This window comes from Gallinula chloropus (genome assembly GCF_964237585.1).
Source record: "Gallinula chloropus genome assembly, chromosome: 17".
Taxonomy (NCBI): Eukaryota; Metazoa; Chordata; class Aves; order Gruiformes; family Rallidae; genus Gallinula; species Gallinula chloropus.
This window is the reverse complement of record NC_140102.1, coordinates 14,215,070-14,236,757: the sequence shown is the minus strand read 5'-3', so window position 1 is coordinate 14,236,757 and position 21,688 is coordinate 14,215,070. Positions and strand designations below refer to the sequence as shown.

The 21,688-nt window shown below is 62.7% G+C and overlaps 3 protein-coding genes across 3 annotated transcripts; all 3 read left to right on the top strand.

Annotated features, from left to right (window-relative positions):
• Positions 1-1,011: 1,011 nt before the first annotated feature.
• On the top strand, positions 1,012-3,352 carry LOC311198176 (uncharacterized protein; the record flags this gene model as incomplete). Its single annotated transcript, XM_084272073.1, has 5 exons — positions 1,012-1,069; positions 1,479-1,581; positions 1,701-1,804; positions 2,022-2,193; positions 3,002-3,352. The coding sequence occupies exons 1-5, from the start codon at positions 1,029-1,031 to the stop codon at positions 3,350-3,352; spliced, it is 771 nt and encodes a 256-aa protein (XP_084128199.1). The 5' UTR covers positions 1,012-1,028.
• Positions 3,353-3,475: 123 nt separating this feature from the next.
• NIPSNAP1 (nipsnap homolog 1) lies at positions 3,476-6,398 on the top strand. The gene is made up of 10 exons (XM_084271970.1): positions 3,476-3,599; positions 4,260-4,387; positions 4,511-4,556; positions 4,849-4,943; positions 5,024-5,094; positions 5,190-5,330; positions 5,524-5,555; positions 5,673-5,767; positions 5,854-5,937; positions 6,075-6,398. Exons 1-10 carry the CDS (start codon positions 3,511-3,513, stop codon positions 6,137-6,139), a joined length of 846 nt encoding a protein of 281 aa, XP_084128096.1. The 5' UTR covers positions 3,476-3,510; the 3' UTR covers positions 6,140-6,398.
• A 503-nt stretch (positions 6,399-6,901) lies between these two features.
• THOC5 (THO complex subunit 5) lies at positions 6,902-21,074 on the top strand. Its single transcript, XM_084271972.1, has 20 exons — positions 6,902-6,914; positions 7,818-7,931; positions 8,444-8,587; positions 9,850-9,963; positions 11,251-11,348; positions 11,950-12,096; positions 14,011-14,125; positions 14,608-14,740; positions 15,707-15,784; positions 16,149-16,189; positions 16,928-17,027; positions 17,124-17,232; positions 18,529-18,630; positions 18,833-18,929; positions 19,261-19,375; positions 19,855-19,958; positions 20,042-20,129; positions 20,219-20,334; positions 20,548-20,738; positions 20,869-21,074. Exons 2-20 carry the CDS (start codon positions 7,836-7,838, stop codon positions 20,930-20,932), a joined length of 2,052 nt encoding a protein of 683 aa, XP_084128098.1. The 5' UTR covers positions 6,902-6,914; positions 7,818-7,835; the 3' UTR covers positions 20,933-21,074.
• The last annotated feature ends 614 nt before the right edge of the window (positions 21,075-21,688 follow it).

Genomic DNA, 21,688 nt, shown 5'->3' with positions numbered 1-21,688 from the left:
TGGGTGGTAATTGGGGGATATGGGGGGGCATGGGGGCCTGAGGGTGACAGGGGGGATATGAGGGGACATGGGGGCCTGAGAGTGACCGGTGGGGGGGGAAATGGGGAGCATGGGGGCCTGAGAGTGACCAGTGGGGGAGGGAAATGGGGGGCATGGGGGCCTGAGAGTGACCAGGGGAGGGGAATGGGGGGGCATAGGTGCCTGAGGGTGACCGGGGGGCTGTGGAGTGTCAAGGAGGGAGGTTATGTGGCATCCCAGAGAGCCCAGGAGATCAGGGACCATGGGGAGCTTTGGGGGAGGGGGGTGGCAAGGGGGCACATTGAGGGAGCCCGTGGGGGGGGGGGGGGGCGTGGGGGGCCCAGGGGAAGCCCAGGGAGCTGGTGGGGGGTGAATTGTACAGATGGATTGGGGCGGGGGGCTGGCAGGGCCCCTGGGTGCTCCCCGGCTATGGGGGTGAATTGGGGCAGCCACAGGGGTTTGGGGGGTTGCCCCTCGGAACCCCTGCTCTAGGTGAAGCCTCTGCCCAGTCCTGCCGGCCGGTGCCACGGGTCCACGCCTTCGGGAAGGGGGGGCAGGCCCTGCGCAGGGACCCCCACACCCCCCCCGCCATGAGGGGCTGGCTGCACAAGCAGGTGGGGCTGGGGGGGGGACACACAGGAGGTTGGGGAGGACTCTTGGGGAGGGGGTTGTGTGGGGTTGTGGGGGACTCTGAGATGGGGGTGCTGGGGGGTGGATGGGGTTTGAGGGGTCTGGTGGGGAGGGGTAATGGGGTTTGGGGGATCTGAGGAGGGTGGGGGGGTTCTGTGAGGGGTCTGGGGTGGTTGGAGGGTGCTGGGGTGTTATGGGGATTCAAGGGGGTGTCTGGTGTAAGGGGGGTGCTGGGGGTTATGGGGTTCAAAGATCACAAGTGTTGGGGGGTTTGGGGCAGCAGAGGGGCCCGAGGGAGGGGTGATGGGCTTGGGGGGGGAGCATCCTCAACCCTGTCGTCCCCCCCAGGACAGCTCAGGGCTGCGGCTCTGGAAGCGCCGATGGTTTGTGCTGGTCGATCTCTGTCTCTACTACTACCGGGGTGAGGGGGAACGGTGAGGGGGGGGGGTCAGGACACACTTTGGGCACGGGGACCTGGGGCTGGATGGGTGGGTCTTGGGTGACCTGGGGTTCCTGGGGCAGTTTGGATTCACTGGGTGGGGGGAATCAGGGATTCCTGGGGGATTAGGAGTCCCTGGAGTGGTTGGGGGTCCCTGGGGGGAGTTGAGAAATCTTGGGGGGGTCATTGGTCCCTGGAGGGCTGAAGAGGTCCTTGGGGGAGGATCTGAGGTCTGGGGGTGCCAGAACTTTTGGGGGCAGCTGGTGGGACTGAGAAGGGGTCCCAAGCATCCCCTGATGATGCTGGGCTTCTGTAGGGGGGGAAGTTCTGAGCATGCTGGGGGGGTTCGTGGGGGTTCCCCCTCTCTGAGACTCCTCTGCCCTCCAGACAGCAGCGAGCAGCGAGTGCGGGGCGGCCTCCCCCTGCCCGGCTATGAGATCCGCGTCCTGCCCCTCGCTCCTCGTGCCCCCCATGCCCCCCGCTTCCTCTTCACGGTCAGCACTGGCCCCTTGGATCCCCAGATCTGGGGGTACCCTCGGTGTAGTGGGGGGGGGAAGGAAATGGGGCCCAGATGCCTGAGTCTCCTCTACCATGGTCCCCCCACCATCCTCAGGCTGAGCACCCCGGGATGAGAACATACTGCCTGGGGGCTGAGACCCCTGAGGAGCTGCACGCCTGGGTCTGCGCCCTGCGTCGGGGCGCGTCGCCCCTGCCCGGGTGAGCAGGGCATCAATGGGGAGGGCACTGGGGGGCAAGGAGCAGGGTGGGTCTAAGGGGAGGGTTTGGGGCACCTGAGTAGTTGGGTGGGTTGGAGAATGTTTGGGGGATTCCAGGGGGCAGGAGGTGGTTGGGGGCTTTGGGGTAGGGGGGTCACCAAGGGTTTGGGGTGCCTGGGAGGCAGTTAACCCTTTAACCACTGTTTGTCCCCCCTCAGCTCGCCCCGCTCCCTCTCTCTGCAGGCACCTCAGGAACACCAGGGAGTGGGTCCCCCCTTGCCCCCCCACGCTCCCAGCTGGTGGTCCCTGTGCCCCCAGGATGACGAGCTGAGGGCCCCCCCCATACCCCCTCCCCACCACTCCCTGATCTTTCTGCTGCACCCCAGCAAGGTGAGCTTGGTGAGAGGGGACTTGGGGGGCAACCACTCTGTTTAATCCTCCCCACCCAGGTGACCCCCAAACCATCCTCCTTCCCCCATCCTGTGGCATTTGGGGACTGGGGGGTGGACTAGGTACCCCAAACTAGCCCCAGGGTCCCCCCAGCTCCTATGACACCCTCTGCCCTGGGGTCCCCTAGGTGCTGGGGTGTCCCATGGTTGCTAGTGAGGGTCGTGGTGCCCTCAGGAGCAGCAGCTGAGGGATCTGGCCAGGGTGGCACCCCTATACCCTGAGGAACCCCATGCCTGGCTGCGGAAGTGGGGGGGGGGGGGGGGGGGCACTGGGCTGGGGGTCTTGTAACCTCCCTGCCCTCCAGCAGAGTTCCTGGGGGAACCCAAGCACCCCAGAGCAGGGCACCCCACAGTGCTATGGGGAAGGGTAGGGGAGCTATGAGTTGGGAGGGACTATGGGGCAGGCTGGGGGGCTATGGGAGGTATAGGGCAGACTGGGGAGCTATGGGGCAGGTGGGGCTATGGGGGCTATGGAGCAGACTGAGGGGCTATGGGGCAGGTGGGGCTATGGGGCAGGCTGGGGGGCTATGGGGCAGCTGGGGCTATGGGGACTACGGGGCAGGCTGGGGGGCTATTGGGGCAGGTGGGGCTATGAGGGCTATAGGAAAGGCTCAGGGGCTATGGGGCAGGTGGGGCTATGGGGACTATGGAGCAGACTGAGGGGCTATGGGGCAGGCTGGGGGTTCTACGGGGCGGGACAGACGGAGCTGCCGACGCCCCGTGCCCCATCGCGGGCGCTCTCGCGGCAGGAGGAGGCCCGGGCCTGGGCGGGGCCCTACGGAACGGCGGAGACCCGGGAGGAACCGCAGGACGCCACCCCGGACGCCGCCGCAGCCGGACTGACCCGGCCTCGGCCCGCACTGACCACAACGCCTTCGGAGAAGGCCCGCCTCCCCGGAGTACCGGCCAATCAGCAGCCGCCCCCTCTGGGCGGCAGGGGCGCTGATACGACGGAGGAAGACGTTGCGACCAATCAGAACCTGTCCTCTCCAACTGGCTCTTCTGATTGGCTGCTGGGGCGGGGCCCGGAGCGAGAGGGTGTGGCCGGGCGCGGGGCGCGGCGGCCAATCAGAATCACCCTCCTCGAGGCCAGCTTCTGAAGGGGGGGGGGGCGGGCCGCGCGCAGGGAGCGTGGCCGGGGCAGGGGGCGTGGCCAATCAAGGGGGGGCGTGGCCAACCAAGAGGGTGTGACCAATCAAAGGAGGCGTGACCACCAAAACCCCGCCCCCTCACGCGAGGCTCCGCCCCTGCGGGGAAGATGATGGCGGCGGCGCGGGCAGGCGGGAGCGCGGTGCTGCGGCGGCTGCGGCGGGGCGGCGGCGGCGGCGAAGCCCCCGGCGGAGCGCGGTGAGCGGGGCCCGGGCTCCCCGGCCAGCCCCCGCCCCTAGTTCCACCCCAGGCCCCGCTTCCTCCTTCAGCGTCCCCCCTGTTTCCCCGGCCGCCCCTTCCCCCGGTCCCGCCGCGGGCGCTGGCCCCGCGGTTAATGGCTCACCAGGCGGGGCAGCCCGGCGGGCAAAGGTCCCGCACACCCCCCCCCTCTCCCCCGCCGCCCGGCCCGGCCCCCATCGTCCTCCCGGGCTGGGGGAGGTAACCGGCCGGGGCAGCGGGTCTGCCCTGCCGCCGGCTCACCGCCGGGCCCAGCGGCTCCCGGGGGGTGGGCGTGGTGTGGTGGGGGGTCCCTTGGGGCCGGCCCCGGGTTTGGGGAGAGCTGCGTCTCTCTCTGCCCGCGAAGCCCCGCCGAGCCCGGGGCCGTACCCCAGCTCCCTTCCCCCCCACACACTCCCCCGATGGACTGAATGAAGCCCCCCCCGCAGAAGGGGGACCCCTCCCGCACCCCTGGGCGGACAGGCGGACAGAGGGGCTGCTGCCTGTGGAGCCAGCGCGGCCTTTGGTACCCTCCAGCCTGGCGTTCCCAGGAGGAGCGGCCGGGGTTCCCTCTGGCGGTGGGGTGCTGGCGGGCTCTGCCCCCCCCCGCGCTGCCCCCCGTGCTGACCCACCGTCTCTCAGGGGGTACTCGAGGGATGCCGAGGGCAGCTGGTTCCGCTCCCTCTTCGTGCACAAGGTGGATCCCCGCAAGGACGCCCATTCCAACCTCCTCTCCAAGAAGGAGACCAGCAACCTCTACAAGATCCAGTGTGAGTGGCCCTGCTGGAGGAAGGGGCTGAGGGTGCTCCCAACCCCCCCCCCACCCTGCCCATAGGGACCCCCCCTGGGGCTTGGGCTCCCACCCTGGCAGCCCCTCTCTCCTCTCCTGGCAGTTCACAACGTGAAGCCGGAGTGTCTGGATGCCTACAACAGCCTGACGTGAGCCCTGCTGCGCGGCATGGGGGGGCTGCCTGGGGTCCTGGCAGGGTTTTGGGGTGCTGCTGTGGAGCAAGGAGGGTGGGAGGGCTTGTGCAGAGCTCCTCGAGTCCACGGGCAGGTTGGTCTCCCCATGCTTTGCCTCGGTTTTCTTCCCTGTGAAATGGGTACAAGGCCCAGGACTGTTCCCAGTCCTGTCAGAACCCTCAAGCTGGGCTGGGTGGGCAAATGGGGGTATTGGGAGTGTTTTGGGGTGGCTGCCTGCCCCTCAGCTGCCTTCCCTATACCCCTGCAGAGAGGAGGTGCTGCCCAAGCTTCACTCGGATGCTGATTACCCCTGCGACCTGGTGGGGAACTGGAACACGTGGTACGGCGAGCAGGACCAGGCAGGTGAGGGCAGGCAGGCAGCAGCTCCAGGTGGGCTTTTGGGGGTGCTGCTTCCTCCCCCCAACCCCATACTCTCCTTTCAGTGCACCTCTGGCGCTTCTCGGGTGGGTACCCGGCCCTCATGGACTGTATGAACAAGCTCAAACAGAACAAGGTACCAAGCTCTGCCACTCGCCCCTGCCTGCCCCCCTACCCTGGCCTGGGTCATGTTCACCCCCATCTGAACACTCCATCTGGGGCTGTCCCCAGGAGTACCTGGACTTCCGCAAGGAGAGGAGCCGGATGCTGCTGTCCCGCAGGAACCAGCTGCTCCTGGAGTTCAGCTTCTGGAATGAGCCCCTACCCCGTCAGGGACCAAACATCTACGAGCTGAGGACCTACAAGCTGAAGGTGAGGGGCTGCGGGGGGCCAGCCTGCGCCTTGGGGCTGCTTTTGGTTCAGTATACCCCCAGGGTGAGGGTCCTGCCTGGTGTTTTGGGTTCAGATCCCCCCGATTCCTCCCTCTTTGGTGAGGAGATGCTAAGTGGTGGGGGGCACAGGCGGGATCTGGCTGCTCACTCTGTTTATTTCCCTCCATTTCCAGCCAGGGACCATGATTGAGTGGGGTAACAACTGGTAAGCAACCGGTTTCCCTGCACGGAGGGAGCCAAGGTGGGACAATGTCCCCACGGAGCAGGGGGGGGCCCTCGGGGGCAGCTCCTTCCCACCTGTGTTTCTCCCACTGCGTGCCAGGGCTCGGGCCATCAAGTACCGGCAGGAGAACCAGGAGGCAGTCGGTGGGTTCTTCTCCCAGATCGGGGAGCTGTACGTCGTGCACCACCTCTGGGGTAAGCCCACAGCGTCCCCGGGGGTACCCCACTGTGGGGGCTGGGGTGGTGGCAGGGGACACACACACACCATCCGCTCCCTGCAGCCTATAAGGACCTGCAGTCCCGCGAGGAGACGAGGAACGCGGCCTGGAGGAAGAGGGGCTGGGACGAGAACGTGTACTACACGGGTGAGCGGGACCCCCTGGTCTGCACTGGGGACCCCCTGGTCTGCACTGGGGACCCCCTGCCCACTCCAGGCCCCCCACCCCGGTCTGCGCTGAGGTCCCCCCCCTGCTCTCCTCACCCCTCTTGTTTCCTGTTGCAGTCCCGCTGATCCGGACCATGGAGTCGCGGATAATGATTCCCCTGCGGATCTCACCCCTGCAGTGAGCGGGGAGCCCTGTCGGGGCGTCTGCCTGCCCCCCCTGCACCCCAGCCCTGCTGGGAAAGGGCTGGGGGGGGGGGGGTCCCCGCTCCCCCACAGCCCCTGGCTCTCCTTCACCTCCCCGCCCCGCCTTGGGGTGCCCTGTGGGGAGGGGCCTGCGCCTGGGGAAAGGGCTGGAGCCCCCCACCCTGGGGGGCGGGGAGGGGGTGTCTTAATTACCCCTGATGGGCCTGGGGCTGCTGTTCTGCCAATTAAATATTTAATACGCCAGCGCCTGACCCTCTCTGGGGGGGGGGAGGAGGGGCCGGGGCGGGGGGCGGGCTCAGCCTCCAGCAAAGGAACCAGACCCCCCCACCTGCTCTCAGCCAGGGGGACCCCTGCACCGAAGGATTCCCCCCAACCCACCCTGGGGGCGCTGATACCCCCCTCCCAAAGCCCCCCAGGGCCGCTGGGACCCCGTACCCGCGGATCCCCCCCCGCCCCGGTGCCGCCGGGCCCCCAGCCCGTGTCCCGCCGTGTCCCCAGGCCCCGCCTGGGTTGGCCACGCCCCCAACGACCATACATGGTTGTGTTGCCCCGCCCCTTGACGAAACCACGCCCCCATCCGACCATATATGGATGTTTGGTCCCGCCACCTTATCGAAGCCACGCCCCTCCCCGTAGCTCACGGTCCTCCGGGGGGGGTGTGTCCGCTAGAGGGCCCTGTCGCCGGCGCCGTTCCGCTGCCGCGCTCGGCTGTGCCGGGCGCCACTTCCGGCCGGCGCTGAGGCGAGCGGAGCGGTGAGGGGCTGCTCGGGGAGCAGGGCCGGGCCCGAGGTGGGGCGGGGGGAGCGTCCCGGGGGCCGCGGCGGCTCCGGAAGAGCGGAGGCCCTTGGGCACCGTGTGAGAGGGGCTCGGGGGGGGGGTCTGGAGCAACAGAGGCCCTTACGAGGGGGTATGAGGGGGGTGGTCTGGGCGGGGAGCGTGGGGGGGGTTCTTGGAGGGCCTGGGGGACCGTGGAGGAGCGGGGGGAGTGCGGGGTCTGGAGCAGCAGAGGCCCTTGGGCCCCGTGTGAAAGGGGCTCGGGGAGGGTCTGTGGGGGTCTGGAGCAACAGAGGCCCTTACGAGGGGGCATGAGGGGGTGGTCTGGGCTCCGGAGGAGCGGGGAGCGTGAGGGGGGTTCTTGGAGGGCCTGGGGGACCGTGGAGGAGCGGGGGGACTGGGGGGTCTGGAGCAGCAGAGGCCCTTGGGCCCCGTGTGAAAGGGGCTTGGGGGCTTCTGGGAGCAGAGGAGGCCCTGGGGGACTCTGGCGGAGTGGTGGGGCGGGGGGAGGGGTGTCTTGGAGTGTCTGGGGGGCTCCAGAGGAGCAGATGGTCCGGGGGAGAGCCGGAGGAGCAGAGGACCCTGGGGGGCTCCCGAGAAGTGAGGGGCCCGGGGGGGGTCCCAAGGAGTGGAGGCCTCTAGTGCAGTGAGATGGGCTCTGTGGTGGGGCTCAGAGCTGGGGGGAGGGGGGAAGCTGAGGGGGAGCAGCCTGGGTCTGGGGAGGGTGGGGGATGTGGGTTTGGAGGTGTAGGGTGGGGAGGAGGTGCGGGGGCTCCCTGGGCTGGCAGAGTCCAGGGCCAGCTGGTAGAAGGGAGCTGGGGGTAGCCTCTCCCAGTTGGTTTTGTTACCCCCTGGACGACGGCTTTGCCTCCTCTCCCCCAGTCCTTGACTGGCAGCGCCATGTCCTCGGAGTCCAGCAAGAAGAGGAAGCCCAAAGTGATCCGCACGGACGGGGGCCCGCAGGAGGGCAAGCGGGGCAAGGGCGATGCTGACCAGGTAGGGCTGTGCACGCAGAGCTGGCCTGCTACAACAGGGCAGTTACATCCTCCTGGGCTCTGCTCACATCTCCTGCCCCAGAGCCCAGCTCTCAATGCCTCTGAAGCTCTTGCTCTGAATTTCTAAACATGTTTGTGGCCCTTTGAGGAAAAGCAAGGTGTGGAAGGTCCCTCAGGGATTTGCAATTTGCCTTAAAATACTCCCACAGGCACCTGGATAAGGGTTGAAGTAATCACCTTCCTGCTTTATCCCCTGTAGATACACCAGAGCAGGATGGACACGCTTCAGTTTCTAATAACAACTCCATAAAAGAGAGCCTGAGTGTCCCAGGCTTTGTAATGCTGGTGGTGTTTGTGTCTGGGATTGTTAACTTGAGTCCTCTCCTGTGTGTAAAGTGCCCCTGGGTGTGGGATTAACGGGCAGGGCTGGACACAGAGGCTGGGTGGGTTTGTTTCCCAGCACCCTTTCCAGAGGAGGGCCTGGGCTGCAGGAGATGCTCTCTGCTGTTGCAGGATGTTAGGTACTACAGTGAGGAGTGTGAGGTGGATCTCCGTGACCCTATCAAAGACTACGAGCTCTACAGAGAGACTTGCCAGGAGCTTCAGAGGCTGATGGCAGAAATCCAGGAGCTGAAGACCAGGGGCATCAAGGAAAACGTGAGGAGAGGCCTTGGTTCTTGGTGTAGTGGGTTCTGTGCTTTGATGTTTTCTCTTAACCGGAGAGGAACGGGAGCAGGAGCTGTGACATCTTCTGGGGAGTCAGGAAAATGGAGCAGCCTCCCTTCAGTAAAGGGAAAGATGAGTTAGCAGAGGGGTCAGCATCCGCTGAGATTGATATTATGCAGTCTGAGTTCTTCTGCAGTGTCCCTGGGCTCCTCGTGGGTCAGGGGTTCCTGGGGGGAGGCGCTGAGTCCTCTCTGACTGCAGTGGTGCTGGTTGTGCTCTCACTGTCCCACAGAGGCCCTCGAGCCTCAGTGACCACTGGCCCTGTCCTCTGCACAGCAGGGTGAGTGCTTCAGGCTCAATTGCCTGTTCTTGCTGATGAGAAGAATCACTAGAGTGGGGCTGACACCACCCCCACCAGGTTATTTCCCATGGGTGACCTGTGGGCCTGGCAGCATGTTGTGGTTTGGCCCTGCCTGGGGGTCACTCACCAAAGCTGATCTCTCCCCTTTTCAGCTGGACAGGGGAGCAAATATGTATTGAGAGACTCAGGAGTGGAGATAAGGACAGGGAGGGATCATTCTGCAGTCAGTGTCACAGGCAGAACAGACTCAGCACAGAATAAAGGACAGAAAACTCTCTAATTGATGCCCCTGCCCTGCACCCCCAGTGACACCAGAGTCGGGGGATGAGAAGTGGGACCAGATCTCAGAGCAGCTCCCCCCACCCCTCCCTTCTCAGCAGACTGCACTTTAGTCAGGGTTTCGCTCCCTTCTTCCCCCCACTGTGGCACAGGGAGGGGCAGGGACTGGGGCAATGGGGGTTTGGGTCAGTTCCTCACCAGATGTTTTCCACACCCCCTTCCCCTGCTGCACCCTGGGGTCCCACCCACAGCAGACAGTCCTCCAGGAGCTTCTCCAGAGGGAGTCCTTTCCCGCGGGGCTTCAGCTCTTCCCCAGCTGCCCCAGTGTGGGGCACTGCTCTGGGTGCAGTCAGCAGTCACAGAGTGTCTCTCAGCCCCTCAGGCCCAGACTGCTCCAGCCTGGTCCCCCACGGGGTCACCAGCCCCCCCAGCAAACCTGCTCCGGTCTGGGTCTCTCTCTCTCTCATCTCTGTGTCTCTGTCTCTCTCCACGGGCTGCAAGTGCTGTCAGACCCCTGTTTGTGAAGGGACTCACACAGGACATCCCCACAGCACCAGGGCTTTGTAGGGAGAGCCATCTTCCTGCCTCACACACCTCTCTCTCCTGCACTCAGGCTTCGGAGATCGAGGAGCGGCGGATTCAGAGCTGCGTCCACTTCATGACCCTGAAGAAGCTCAACCGGTTGGCTCATATTCGGCTGAAGAAGGGCAGAGATCAAACCCACGAGGTACAGTGGAGGTGTGGGGGGTGAATACAGGTGGGGATTTAGAGGGGTCACAGTGCTGTTTCTGTCTGGTCTGGGGGTGTGAGAGGAATTAAACACCAGCCAGGTCGTGGGCTTTGAATTGGAGGGTTATCATGAGACTCACCTGTGGTGAAGCAGGAGGTGTGATTACAGCAGGAGGTGAGGGAGAGATCCCTGCTGCTGCCTCAAATCCAACAGGGAGTTGGGGAGTCTCAGCTGTGCTGAGAGGGGTTTGGGGGTCTTGGTTGACAGTGAGTTACCCATGAGCCAGCAGTGTGCCCAGGCAGCCAGGAGGGCCAACTACATCCTGGGGTGTATCCAGCATGGCACAATCCCACAGCTGTGATTGTCCCACTCTGCCCTGTGCTGGGGTGGCCTGTCCTGAGGGCAGGTTTGGGCACCACAGAACAAGAAGGACACAAAACTATTGGAGAGTGTCCAGAGGAGGCACCAAGGATGGGCAGGGGTCTGAAGGGGAGGCTTACGAGGAGAAGCTGAAGTCCCTGGGTTTGTTCAGTCTGGAGGAGGCTGAGGGGAGACCTCACGGGGGTCTTTGGCTTCCTGCTGAGGGGAGCAAAGGGGCAGGTGCTGATCTCTCTCCTTTCTTTGGGGACCAGGGACAGAACCCGAGGGAACAACGTGAAGCTGTGACAGGGGAGGTTCAGGCTGGGTGTCAGGAAGAGGTTCTGTACTGAGAGGGGGTCAGGCACTGGCACAGGCACCCCAGGGAAGGGGTCACAGCCCCAAGCTGGGCTGAGGGCAGGAAGTGTCTGGATGATGCCCTCAGTGCTCTGCTCTGGCTTGGCTGGGCCTGTGTGGAGCCAGGAGCTGGGCTCCATGGGCCTGATGGGTCCCTTCCAGCTCAGGAGATTGTGGTTCTATGAAAGCTCTTTGTCTCAATGTCTGGTGTCTTTGGCTGGCCCTGAAGCTCCATACCCAGACTTCTTGGAGGGCTTTTTGTGAACAGTGCTTGTTTTCACTGTACCACCAAGGGAGGCAAGGCATGGGGACAGGAGGGGACTCGCTCTGTGGTCCCTGTGCCCCAGCAGGTCTGTCCTGTTCTGTGCCATGTCCCCAAAACGTGCTGGAAGGGAACAGAGTCAGTTTGTCACCATTGTTTGGTTTCCCAGCTGTTGAAAATGTCTCTTTTTTTCCCCAAAAAGCACCATTGCATACCCTAAAACCCACTGTCCCTGGCTGGTGTGGTGAGGAGGGGCGTGCTTGCTGGGGGCAAAGTCATCCCCTGCTCTGCCCATGTCTGTGTTTCAGGCAAAGCAGAAGGTGGATGCGTATCACCTGCAGCTCCAGAACTTGCTCTATGAGGTGATGCACCTGCAGAAAGAGATCACCAAATGCCTGGAGTTCAAGTGAGTTTGGCCATGGAGAGAGTGACTGTGTGTCTGAGGCGGGGTGGAGGCCTCCAGTGTTTGGGATCTCTTCTCACATCGCCTGCGGGAGGAGAGCGGATGCTCCAGATGCCACCACTCAGGACAGACAGGGTGTCCTGGCTACAGGATGCAGGGGAAGAGGCTCCTGCAGGGAGGAGGGAAGAAGGTATCTGTTGTGGTAGATGGAGAGTGGAGGGGAAAGCAGGTAAACATGGAGGTTGTGGCCATGCTGGTCTCTCCAAGGGCTCTCAGGCCTCTGTGTGTCAGAGTTTGCTTCCAAAAGCCAAGCCTTCTGTGGTGCCTGTCGTACAGGCAGTGCTGTGTTTGGTTTGGTGCCCCAAAGAGTGCTTTGGGAAGGTGTCTCCAGGAAAGGAGCGACCCTGTTTGGACCTTTCTCTCCTCTGCTGAGCTCTGCTGCAGTTCAGCTCGCTGATGTTGTGGGTTTCCACATAGCAGAGCAAAGCCAGGGCACAGGGCATTGGCATCGGCATCCACTGCCCTTCCATGAGACAACAGTGCAGTTTGACCCTGCCACAACCTTTCCCACCCTTCCCCAATCTGCTCTGTCTTGTCTTGGCAGGTCAAAGCACGAGGAGATCGAGCTGGTGAGCCTGGAGGAGTTTTACAAAGAGGCTCCCCCCGAAATCAGCCGGCCTGCCATCACTCTGTCTGACCCCCACCAGCAGACCCTGGCCCGCCTGGACTGGGAGCTGGAGCAGCGCAAGAGGTGGGTTGGTGGCAGTTGGGTTCAGGGAGTTGTCAGTCGTGTGCTTCATGGGAGAGAGCCCTGGGGAGCAGAGCAACCTCCACAGCTGAGCCAGAGCAACCCCAAGCCAGCTGCAGGCGCTGTGTGAGAGGGGCTGCCCGGCTGGGACTGCGCCCTGTGCGCTGGGGGACGGCGGCGACGGCGTCTCGGCTCTCCCAATAAACCCTGGTGTGTCCTCTCCCTGCTGCACTGAGCCTCAGGGCTGCCTCTTGGGGTGTCAGAGGGAGCAAATGGATTTTACAGCTTGGCGATTCCCAGGTCTGCTTGGAGATTCCTGCAGCGGGGATTGGGGTGCCACCCGCCGCAGGGGGCGGCACTGAGGTGCTGCCACCCGGCACCCTGCCCCGTGCGGCAATGGGATCCCACCCCTGTTCCATCCGCTCTGACGCCAGCTCAGCGCAGGCTCCAGCTCCCCCCGCCCCCTCCCCGGGCCCCTCTGCTGATGGACCTGAGGTCCCCGCTGGCTCAGCTGCTCTGTCTGCTCTTGGCTGGTGCAAAAAGCAGCAGTGACCTGTGTCCACGTCTGGGGCCTGTGGAGAGGGGTCAGAGGAACCACAGAGATGCTCAGAGGGATGGAACAGCTCCCCTACGGGGAGAGGCTGGGGGAGCTGGGCTGGTTCAGCCTGGAGAAGAGGAGGCTGTGGGGGGACATCATTGCAGCCTTCCAGTCCCTGAAGGGAGCAGAGAAACAGGAGGGGAATCAGCTTGTTCAAAGGGTAGATAATGGCAGGACAAGGGGGATGGATTAAAACTAAAGGAAGGAAGGTTTAGATTGGATATTAGGGGGAGGTTTTTTACACAGAGAGTGGTGAGGGGCTGGAACAGGCTGCCCAGAGAGGGGGTGGGTGCCCCATCCCTGGGGGGGTTCAAGGCCAGGTTGGATGGGGCCCTGGGCAGCCTTGTGTAGCTCCAGGCCTGGAGGTTGGTGTCCCTGCCTGTGGCAGGGGGTTGGAGCTCTGTGATCCTTGGGGTCCCTTCCAGCCCAGCCCAGGCTGGGATTCTATGACATGACGTTCCTGTGTCTTGATAAGGACCAAGAGTGTGTGTGGCTCTGGTGCCTTGGGCTTTGCCTCTCCCAGACCTTTGGTGTCACACCTGGCTGCTTTGGCCTGGTGCAAGGCACCCACTCATGCTGCAGCCAGGGTCCTCCGGACAGCTCCGCCAGCCACACAGGGAGGAGTGTTCAGCCTTGAGACCTCTCCAGGGTTCTCCTTAAAAATCATTGTTTGTTGGAAACTGCATAGGGGGCAAAGAACTGAGCTGTCCTCTGGTGTGGAGCAGAGCCCGGAGAGGAGAGCAGAGTGAGGAGCAGAGCCTGGAGAGGAGAGTGGGGTGGGGAGCAGAGCCTGGAGAGGAGAGTGGGGTCACTGCTCCTGCCAGGCGAGAGGCAGCAGTCAGCAGCAATAAGGAGATATAATGTGTCCTCCCTAAACACAAGCGTATCCAGGGCTTGGGGGGTGATGGTGAACTTGCATTTTCCTGGGCCCTACCCGGTCTCAGAGTGTATGAAACATCAGCTCATGTGAGTTCAGCTGAGCAGTGATGTGATGGGAAGTGACTCTGGTGACGTGAACTGGAAAAGCCTCTTGAGGAGCTCAGTGAGGCCACTGGGGCTCCATCAGTGTGGCTGAGAGCACTGCTGGGGGAAGCTCCATCAGAGCACAGCACCGGGGCTGAGCTTTCACTCTCTCCCTGCACTAATCAGTTCCTTGTTGCCTCAGCTCCCCCTTACCATTGCGAGTTCCTCATTTGTCACCAGGTCTGATCTCTCTGGGTCCCTGTGGTGACTTCTGTCAGGCCAGGAGAGCCAGGGCCATGACCCTGGCAGGGTTTGTAGCTGTGATGTGTGGCAGTAACCAGACTCTTCCCCTCTAGGCTGGCAGAGAGGTACAAGGAGTGCCTGACCAGCAAAGAAAAGATCCTGAAAGAGATCGAGGTGAAGAAGGAATATCTGAGCAGCCTCCAGCCTCGACTCAACAGCATCATGCAGGTACTGGAGCTCTGCAGGAAGGGGGGAGAAAGCCCTTGAGGCCCTGAGGTGCAGCGCCTGCGCTGACCCTGCTTTGGAGACGTTTTGCTCCCAGTGTGGATGAGGAGTGGATCCGCCTCGTGCAGAGACTCCTCCGGAGTCTCCTTGTTTATGCGGCAGTTCCCGCAGAGCTGCGGGTGGAGGAGTCATTAAACAGGCCTTTCCCTAGGGAACCACACGCAGTTCCAGCCCCTCGTGCTCGCCTGGGGAGGGAAGAATGGGGGAAGGAACTGGGTTATTCTCAGATCCAAAAGTTTTCCAGCGAAGGACAGCTGCCAGCCCTTCCCCAGGGCCTCGCCGTGCCCGTGGCCACCTCTAACCCTGCGCCACGGCTGCTGTGCTGGTTTCCAGCCTCCCGTTTGCCAGCCTGGAGCGACGAAGGGAGCAAGGAGGGTGAACCATTACTGTTCCTGGTGACAAAATTAGCCCTCTTGTTCCTCCAGGCCTCCCTGCCTCTCCAGGAGTACCTCTCAATGCCCTTTGACCAGGCACACAAACAGTACGAGACAGCCCGGCACCTCCCGCCGCCTCTCTACGTTCTCTTCGTTCAAGCCAGCGCCTACGGTCAGGCCTGTGGTGAGCACCAAGGAGGGGAGCACGGCCCTCTGTGGGTGGCAACGCTCCCTCTGTGGGCTGGATGTCACTCAGAGCGCTGCTTTGGGGACACTGGGAGGTCAGTTTGGTCCCAGCTGCTCTGCTGCCAGATTCTGCTGAGCCTGGAGCAGCGGGGTCGCCCTGGGACCTGCACAGCGAGGCAGCAGCATTTGAAACCTTGTTAGCTCAGCTCCATCGTTGGAGAAAACTGCTTGGGAAGCGTGCTCCCTGCCTCTGCCCACCCCTTCTCAAGGTCAGCTGGGACATCCCATCAGCCTGTGAGCTGGCTCTGTGCTGACGTGGCCCCCTCAGAGACATCACCTTGTGCCACCCGTGGGTGGTGGTGACTCCAGAGCAGGTGGTACCTCTGCCAGCCCTTCCCCGCAGCTCACCTGGACGCCTTGACCTCCTCAGGCAGCTTTGTGTTTTGAGGGGCTTTCTGAAGCCTCCCTGAGCTGTCCTGCCCACATCTCCTGTGTGGAGGGGGCTGTGGCGTAGTGTGAGAGCTGCAATCCCACCCGCTCTCAGGCTGCTCTGGAAGCAGGCAGGCAGCAGAGGAGCAGGGAAGACCCACGCTGCGGTGTGTGGCTGCACCAGGTCCCTGCCAGTGAGCACCTGCAGCCCTCCTGACTCAGTTCCTCGCTCCTTGCTTGTGCCCCAACCCCTCTGGGCTCTTGATAAACAGTTTCCAGGGGCAGTCCCTCCCTCAAAATCCAGCATTTTCCCTCCTCTGATCTCATCCTGTCCAGGAGATTGGTCCCTGCTGTGGCCCCACGGAGCCCTCTGGACCATCCCCTCTTCCCACTGACCGTTGGTTTGAGCTTCCTCAGCCACGGAGCTCTCCTGCACAGCGTTGAAAGTGGGACCTTTCTGGGGCAGGGCTGCTGCTGGCTGCCTTTCCCATACAGAAGTGGGATTTGCAGCTTAGTTTTTGTGTCTCCTCTGTAGACAAGAAGCTCGTGGTGGCCATCGAAGGGAGCGTGGAGGAAGCCAAAGCCCTGTACAAGCCGCCTGAGGACTCGCAGGGTGAGTTGGGGTGGCGTTGCCTGACGCTGTGTGCGGGCAGAGGAGTCACATAGAGAGGTGGGTGGGTTTTGGGGGGGCACTGAAATGGCACAGTGCCTGGTGTCTGGCCAAAGTCCCTGCCAGCTGATCCCCTCTGTCCCCAGGTCGTTCCCAAGAGATGTCCACAGGGCTTCACCTACTGGAGTGACCCCTAGTACTGGGGACACGTTCCCACGTGTCAGCACCCTGCTGGGCCCTGCTTTGGGGGAGACTGGGATGTGTGTGGGAGCTGTGGGCTTAGAGAGGTGGGGTGGTGGCCCTGCTGGGTGGGGGGAAGATTGCTGAGCCCCAGGTGGTCCCCTCTTACACCCCTGTGTTTGCGCAGATGATGAGAGCGATTCTGACGCTGAAGAGGAACAGACTACGGTAAGGCATTGGGCAAACTGACCTGTGCCTGCCAACTGGGAGCTGCTGGGGGGGCTGGGCCTCAGAACCATCCCCATGTGCTGTGAGTGTGTGTGGAGGGGCACTGATATTAAATCCAGCCGTTTCTGGGGAGGAGAGAGGTGCCATTCCTGGTTTCCATCCCAAACGCAGGAGAGCCAGGGCACAGATCTGCCCTGCTCGTGTCCCTCCCCCTCCAGTTGGAGCTGATCCCCACGGTGTCAGAGCCTCAGGCCAGGGAGGCTGGCTGGGGGCTGTGTCCTCTGACCAGACCTGTGCTCTGGGTGTTGTTCAGGGTCCCTTGGGGTGGTGGTTAGGTCCTACAGGTGGTACCTGCTGGACGACGGGGAGAGGCCAGAGGTGCTGGCTGCCCCCAGGAGATCAGTTCCCCAGCAGCAGCACCTGTTGCAGAGCAGGAGAGTAAGGGAAGGGGCTCAGCTCTTGCCCCTCACGGTGGTGAAGCTTGTAGGGCCAGTAGGTCCTTGGCACCATCTTGCAGGGGCAGGGATGCTCCTGTGAGCTGAAGGACAACAGAGCCTGGAGCAGCTTTGTCCCCGCCCTGCAGCAGGGCAGGTTTTTCCTGCTCCCCTCCCTCCCCAGGGCAGCTGGGGGCTTCTGGAGGCTAGACTAGAAGGAAGGAGCAGTGGGAGAGAAGGGTGGGGGGCTGTGGCTGGCAGAGGAGTGGGAGAGGGTCTGACAGTGCTCTTCTGCCCTCCCCAGAAGCGGCGCAGGCCCACGCTGGGCGTGCAGCTGGACGACAAGCGCAAGGAGATGCTCAAGCGACACCCCCTGTCCGTCACTATTGACCTGAAGTGCAAAGGTAAGTGGGGGCTGGTGGCCTTTGTCCTGGCAGGGAGCAAGGGTGTCCCCTCTGCAGGGCACTCCAAGCAGTGTTCCCCCTTCTCTGTCGGTGCAGATGAGAACGTTCTTCACCTGACCTTCTGCTACTTGATGAACCTCAATGTCATGACGGTGAAAGCCAAGGTGACCACCGCTGTCGAGATGACAACTGCCATCAGTGCTGGGTGAGGAGAGCGCTGGGGATGCTGAATCTGGAGCTCATGGGGCAGCAACCCTTCCACTGGCCCCACACGCCCTGCCCTGGTGTCCTGCCATGCTCTGGTCACAGTGTTGAACATGCTGAACACGCTCTGTTCACTCTGCTGTTGGCAGAGTGGTGTCGTGTCAAGGGCAGGGTGCGGTGGCCGTGTCCCTCTGCCAAGCCAGAGCTGCTGTGCCAGCAGGCCAGGGGCTCCCTGTGCCCAGCTGCCTGCTCCTACTCAGTGAGGCTTTAACCTCAGTCCCTTACCCACCCTGCCTGGGCACCTTGAGGTCTTTGTGCAGAGCTGCAGCTTCCAAGTGCTGGCTTAGCTCGTCCTGTGGCAGTGGAGAGCCCAGAGAGTTCCATATCTGCTCCACATCAGCCTCTGGGGAGCACGTTCAAGGTGATCCGCTTCCCTGCCCTGCCTTCTCCTTCCCCTGAGCTCTGGGGCCCTCCCAGGCTGCTGCAGCCAGGCATCTTCCTCCTCTTCTTCCTCTGTCATGACAAGCTAGGGACAGGAAGGGCAGGAACCTCTTAACAGAGGAGCTGGGGGAGAACCTCTCCTCTGTGTTGCATCTGATCGCCCCCTTGCAGCCAAACTGCAGCCCGTGCCTGGCAGCTCCCTTCACCCGCTCGCTCTGCAGGTCACCTTGTCTCGAGCACCAGAGATGCAGCTGCTTCTCCCTGGGCTCCCCAGAGACGACTGGAGCCCAATTTGTGTCAGCATGAGCTGAAGTGACTGCTGTGGGAGCCCACCCAGGGAGCTCTGCTCAGCTTCCAGCTCTCTGGCAGCATGTCCTGGGCCACAAGGAGGTGCCTGAGGAAGAGGGAGGTGGGAGAGGTGGTGTCTAGGCTGCCTGGCAGCAAGTGCTGTCTCCCAACATGTCCATCCAGGACATGTATGAGGCCTTCCAGTCCTGCTGGGGCTCTCTTTTTCCCTAAGGCTACCCAAAACACTCCATCACAGCAGTTAGGGTCTCTCCGCAGGGTTCCCATGCAGGGTGCTCCGTCCCTCACAGCTGCCTTTGGCTGTATTGCCCCAAACCAACAAAACCCACCCAAACTCAGCCCCTTGTGCTTGACTGGTCTCATGAGTAGGGTCAGAGGTGAAGCATTTGGTTTGATTAAGGGGCATCCCTCTGCTGCAGTTGGGTGGCAGAGAGCCCTCGGGCCCTGCCCTGCCTGTAATTCCCTCCTCTGGGCTCAGGGCCTGTTAATGGCCATCCTGGAGCAACACAGAGCCCAGGCTGTTGCTGACTGACTTCTTCCCTCCTGCCAGTGACCTGCTCTCCCCAGACTCCCTCCTCAACTGCCTTTATCCAGGAGATCATGGGAGGAAAACACCCAACCCAGCCAACCAGTTCCAGTTCGATAAAGTGGGGTGAGTCTGGCTCTCGGTGCAGGCGGTTGGCGCGAGTGCCCCGCTCCTGGCATGGCATATCACTCCCCGTTGTGCCAGGGGAGCTTGGAGGCTGGGAAGCCAGTGGTGTCCTGCCAGGTAGCATCAGGTGGGCTCACTGGGCATGGTGGGGAGGACAGGAATTGCTCCGGGGTGGCGTAACCCGTCCTCATTGTCCCCACAGCATCCTGACCTTGAGTGACTACGTGACAGAGCTGGGGCACCCCTACGTGTGGGTGCAGAAGCTGGGTGGCCTGCACTTCCCCAAGGATCAGCCTCAGGCACGTCACACCCCTTTCCCTCTTCCCCCAGGACATGGAGCTGGGATTTGGGGGGATGTTGGGGACAACTGTCCTATCCCAGACCTGCAGCTGGCCCTGAACCACGGTGCACCCCTGACTGGGACGGGCTTAGCTGGGCTCAATCTGTGCAGTGGGGCCACAGCGGCGTGTTTCATCCTGTGGGAGAGTCTGAGCCCTGTGATGAGCGCTGAGCGAGCGACCCGAGCGTGTGCCAGTCCCCATGGCTGGGCGGGGTGGCTCCTGGAGTCCCCCCACCAGTGGGGTCCCCCAGGCTGGTGGTGTGGGTTGTGATGGTCCCTCCTGCCCACAGCACACGGTCACTGCGGACAACTCGCTGAGCGCCAGCCACATGGAGCTGACTGTGAAGCTGCTGCGGACGCGGCTGCAGTCCCGCCTGGCTCTCCACAAGCAGTTTGCGTCGCTCGGTGAGTGCCTGGCTCCCCACACCGTGCCTGGGGATGGGCTGAGGGGTCCTCTTCCACAGGAGCTGACTGATGTCACCTTGAATGGTGCTTTCAGAGTTCCCAGTCATCCTTGACACCAGTGGGGCTGCAAGAGCTCTTTCAGGTGTGAGAGGAAGGCTGCGCCCTGCTCTCAGTGGCCAGCACCACTTAGGACTGGCCATCCCTGTGCTGGGAACAGATTTGGGTTGTGGTGGGAGGTGAAGCACATACCTCTCTGTCTCACACCCCTGTCGAGCAGGCTGAGCATGTGCTGCTGTGGCTGTGAGCTCCAGTGGGATCCAGCCCAGGCATCCCCAGCTCCTCCCTGGGCACCTGGCGAAGGTGTGGGAAGGATAACGAAACCCTGTGGCCCCTGCTGCCACCTGCAGCAGCCCCACCTGGAAGGCAGTGACAGCTCTGTCCCCAGCCCCCCTCTCAGGTGGCCTTGTCCTTGGTTGCAGAGCACGGTGTGGTGCCAGTGTCCAGCGAGTGCCAGCATCTCTTCCCTGCCAAGATCGTCTCGCGCCTGGTGAAGTGGGCTGCCATCCCCTACGAAGACTACGCGGTAGGTGCTGGGCACCAGGTGTACCCCTCCTGGCTCCTGCATGGCACCAGCAGCTGCTCACCCCTCTCATCCCCCCCTCACAGGAGTTACCCTACACCAAAGATGTGATAGAGGCCGGCTTGGCTGAAGACACTCACCTGTACTACATGGCCCTGATAGAAAGGGGAACAGGTAGGCGTGCTTCCTCCCCTGGCAGTCGCTGTTTCCTCACCAGCCACCCCTGTGGGCTGTGGGTGACGGTTCTTCCCTGCCCTGCTCAGCCAAGCTCCAGGCTGCTGTGGTCCTCAACCCTGGTTACTCCACGCTGCCGCCCATCTTCAGCCTGTGCCTGAACTGGAAAGGCGAGCGGACCGGCAGCAACGACGACAACATTCGGGTAACTCGGGGCAGTGGGAGAGGAGGCTGGAGAACTGCTGGCTTTTTTGGGGTGTTCCCAGGGGTTCTGTGTTCATAAGCTAGCTGCTGGGGTGAGCTGGTGGCCAGGCAGCTCGGGACATGTCCACAAGACTTGCCAGGCTCAGCATCGGGTCCTGGGAGGGCAGAACCGAGCCCCAAGCCCACACTGCACCCATCCTTCTGCCTCTGCTAGGCCATGGAGAGTGAGGTCAACGTGAACTACAAGGAGCTGTGGGGACCCAAACCGGGCTACCAGCTCCTCACCAACCAGCTGCAGCGTCTCTGCATGGTGCTGGACGTCTACCTGGAGACAGAGCCCCACGATACCACCGTGGAGGGGCCCAAGGAGTTTCCCCAGGAGAAGATGTGTCTGCGGTTGGTCAGGTGAGAGCCCAGCAGGGTTGGGGACCCTGGTGCCACCGCTCTCCTCCTGGAGCAGGGTACCTGGAGCCCTTCTGTGGGTGCCAATGGCTTCCTGACCCCTGTGGCTCAGCATCTCCCACTTCTCTTCCAGGGGGCCCATGCGCCTGAAGCCCTTCAAGTTCAACTACCCTCAGGGGTTCTTCAGCCATCGCTGAGCCTTGTCTGACTCTGTGCCCCCTGGGCATCGCACTGGGCTGGGTCTCATCCCCATCCCACCATTTCAGTTTCTTTTCTGAAGTTTTGGGTCTCATTTAAAGATTTTTTTTATGTTTTAAAGCGATTAAACGCTGAACTGAAGGAACAGCGTGTGTGTGCTGGAGGGCTGGGCTTGGGGGAGGGCGGGGGGGTCTCTGGGGGGCTGTGGTGAGTCCTGTTCTGCATCTCTGCCATGCATCTTGCTGCTGGTACGTGCCCTGCCCTCCCTCCTCACCACAGAATGAGATGGCTAAAAACCCAGGTGGCTAAAAATAGCCCCTTTCCGGAGCCCGCACTGCAGCCCCAGCCTGTCCCTGCGCTGGCTGCTGGCCAGCTGACTCGGCACAAAACCCCTGCAAGGAGCAGGGTGGGGGCATTGCTGCTTCCCTGGGCTTGGGGTGGGAATCCCAGCACCACAGTTTGGATGGTTGCCCCCTCTCCCTTCCATAGATCCTGCCCCAGGGCCCGTGTGGCAGTTCATTGCCCCCCACCAAGGTCATTGTTCCTTGTGGCTGCCAGCCTGTCTTTGGGGTCTGTGGGTGATTTCCCCCCACCCCAGGAAGACAGACAGACCCTCTCCGTGCCCCCCTCTGCAGTCAGAGTGGTGCTGCAGCGTTAAATCAGACCCTGTCCCCCACAGAGCCATGCTCCAAACTGGGGAGCCAGAAGCCAAACTGCTACTGGAGAGCTGGCACGGGTTGGGGGGGGGGGTGCTG

Bases quoted from the DNA above. Each gene is read 5' to 3' on its own strand.
- NIPSNAP1 (XM_084271970.1), top strand. From the start codon at position 3,511: ATGATGGCGGCGGCGCGGGCAGGCGGGAGCGCGGTGCTGCGGCGGCTG. The intron at 5,095-5,189 runs GTACCAAGCTCT...GGCTGTCCCCAG, and splicing joins ACAAGCTCAAACAGAACAAG to GAGTACCTGGACTTCCGCAA. The intron at 5,556-5,672 runs GTAAGCAACCGG...ACTGCGTGCCAG, and splicing joins ATTGAGTGGGGTAACAACTG to GGCTCGGGCCATCAAGTACC.
- THOC5 (XM_084271972.1), top strand. From the start codon at position 7,836: ATGTCCTCGGAGTCCAGCAAGAAGAGGAAGCCCAAAGTGATCCGCACG. The intron at 14,126-14,607 runs GTACTGGAGCTC...TTGTTCCTCCAG, and splicing joins GACTCAACAGCATCATGCAG to GCCTCCCTGCCTCTCCAGGA. The intron at 14,741-15,706 runs GTGAGCACCAAG...TCTCCTCTGTAG, and splicing joins CGCCTACGGTCAGGCCTGTG to ACAAGAAGCTCGTGGTGGCC.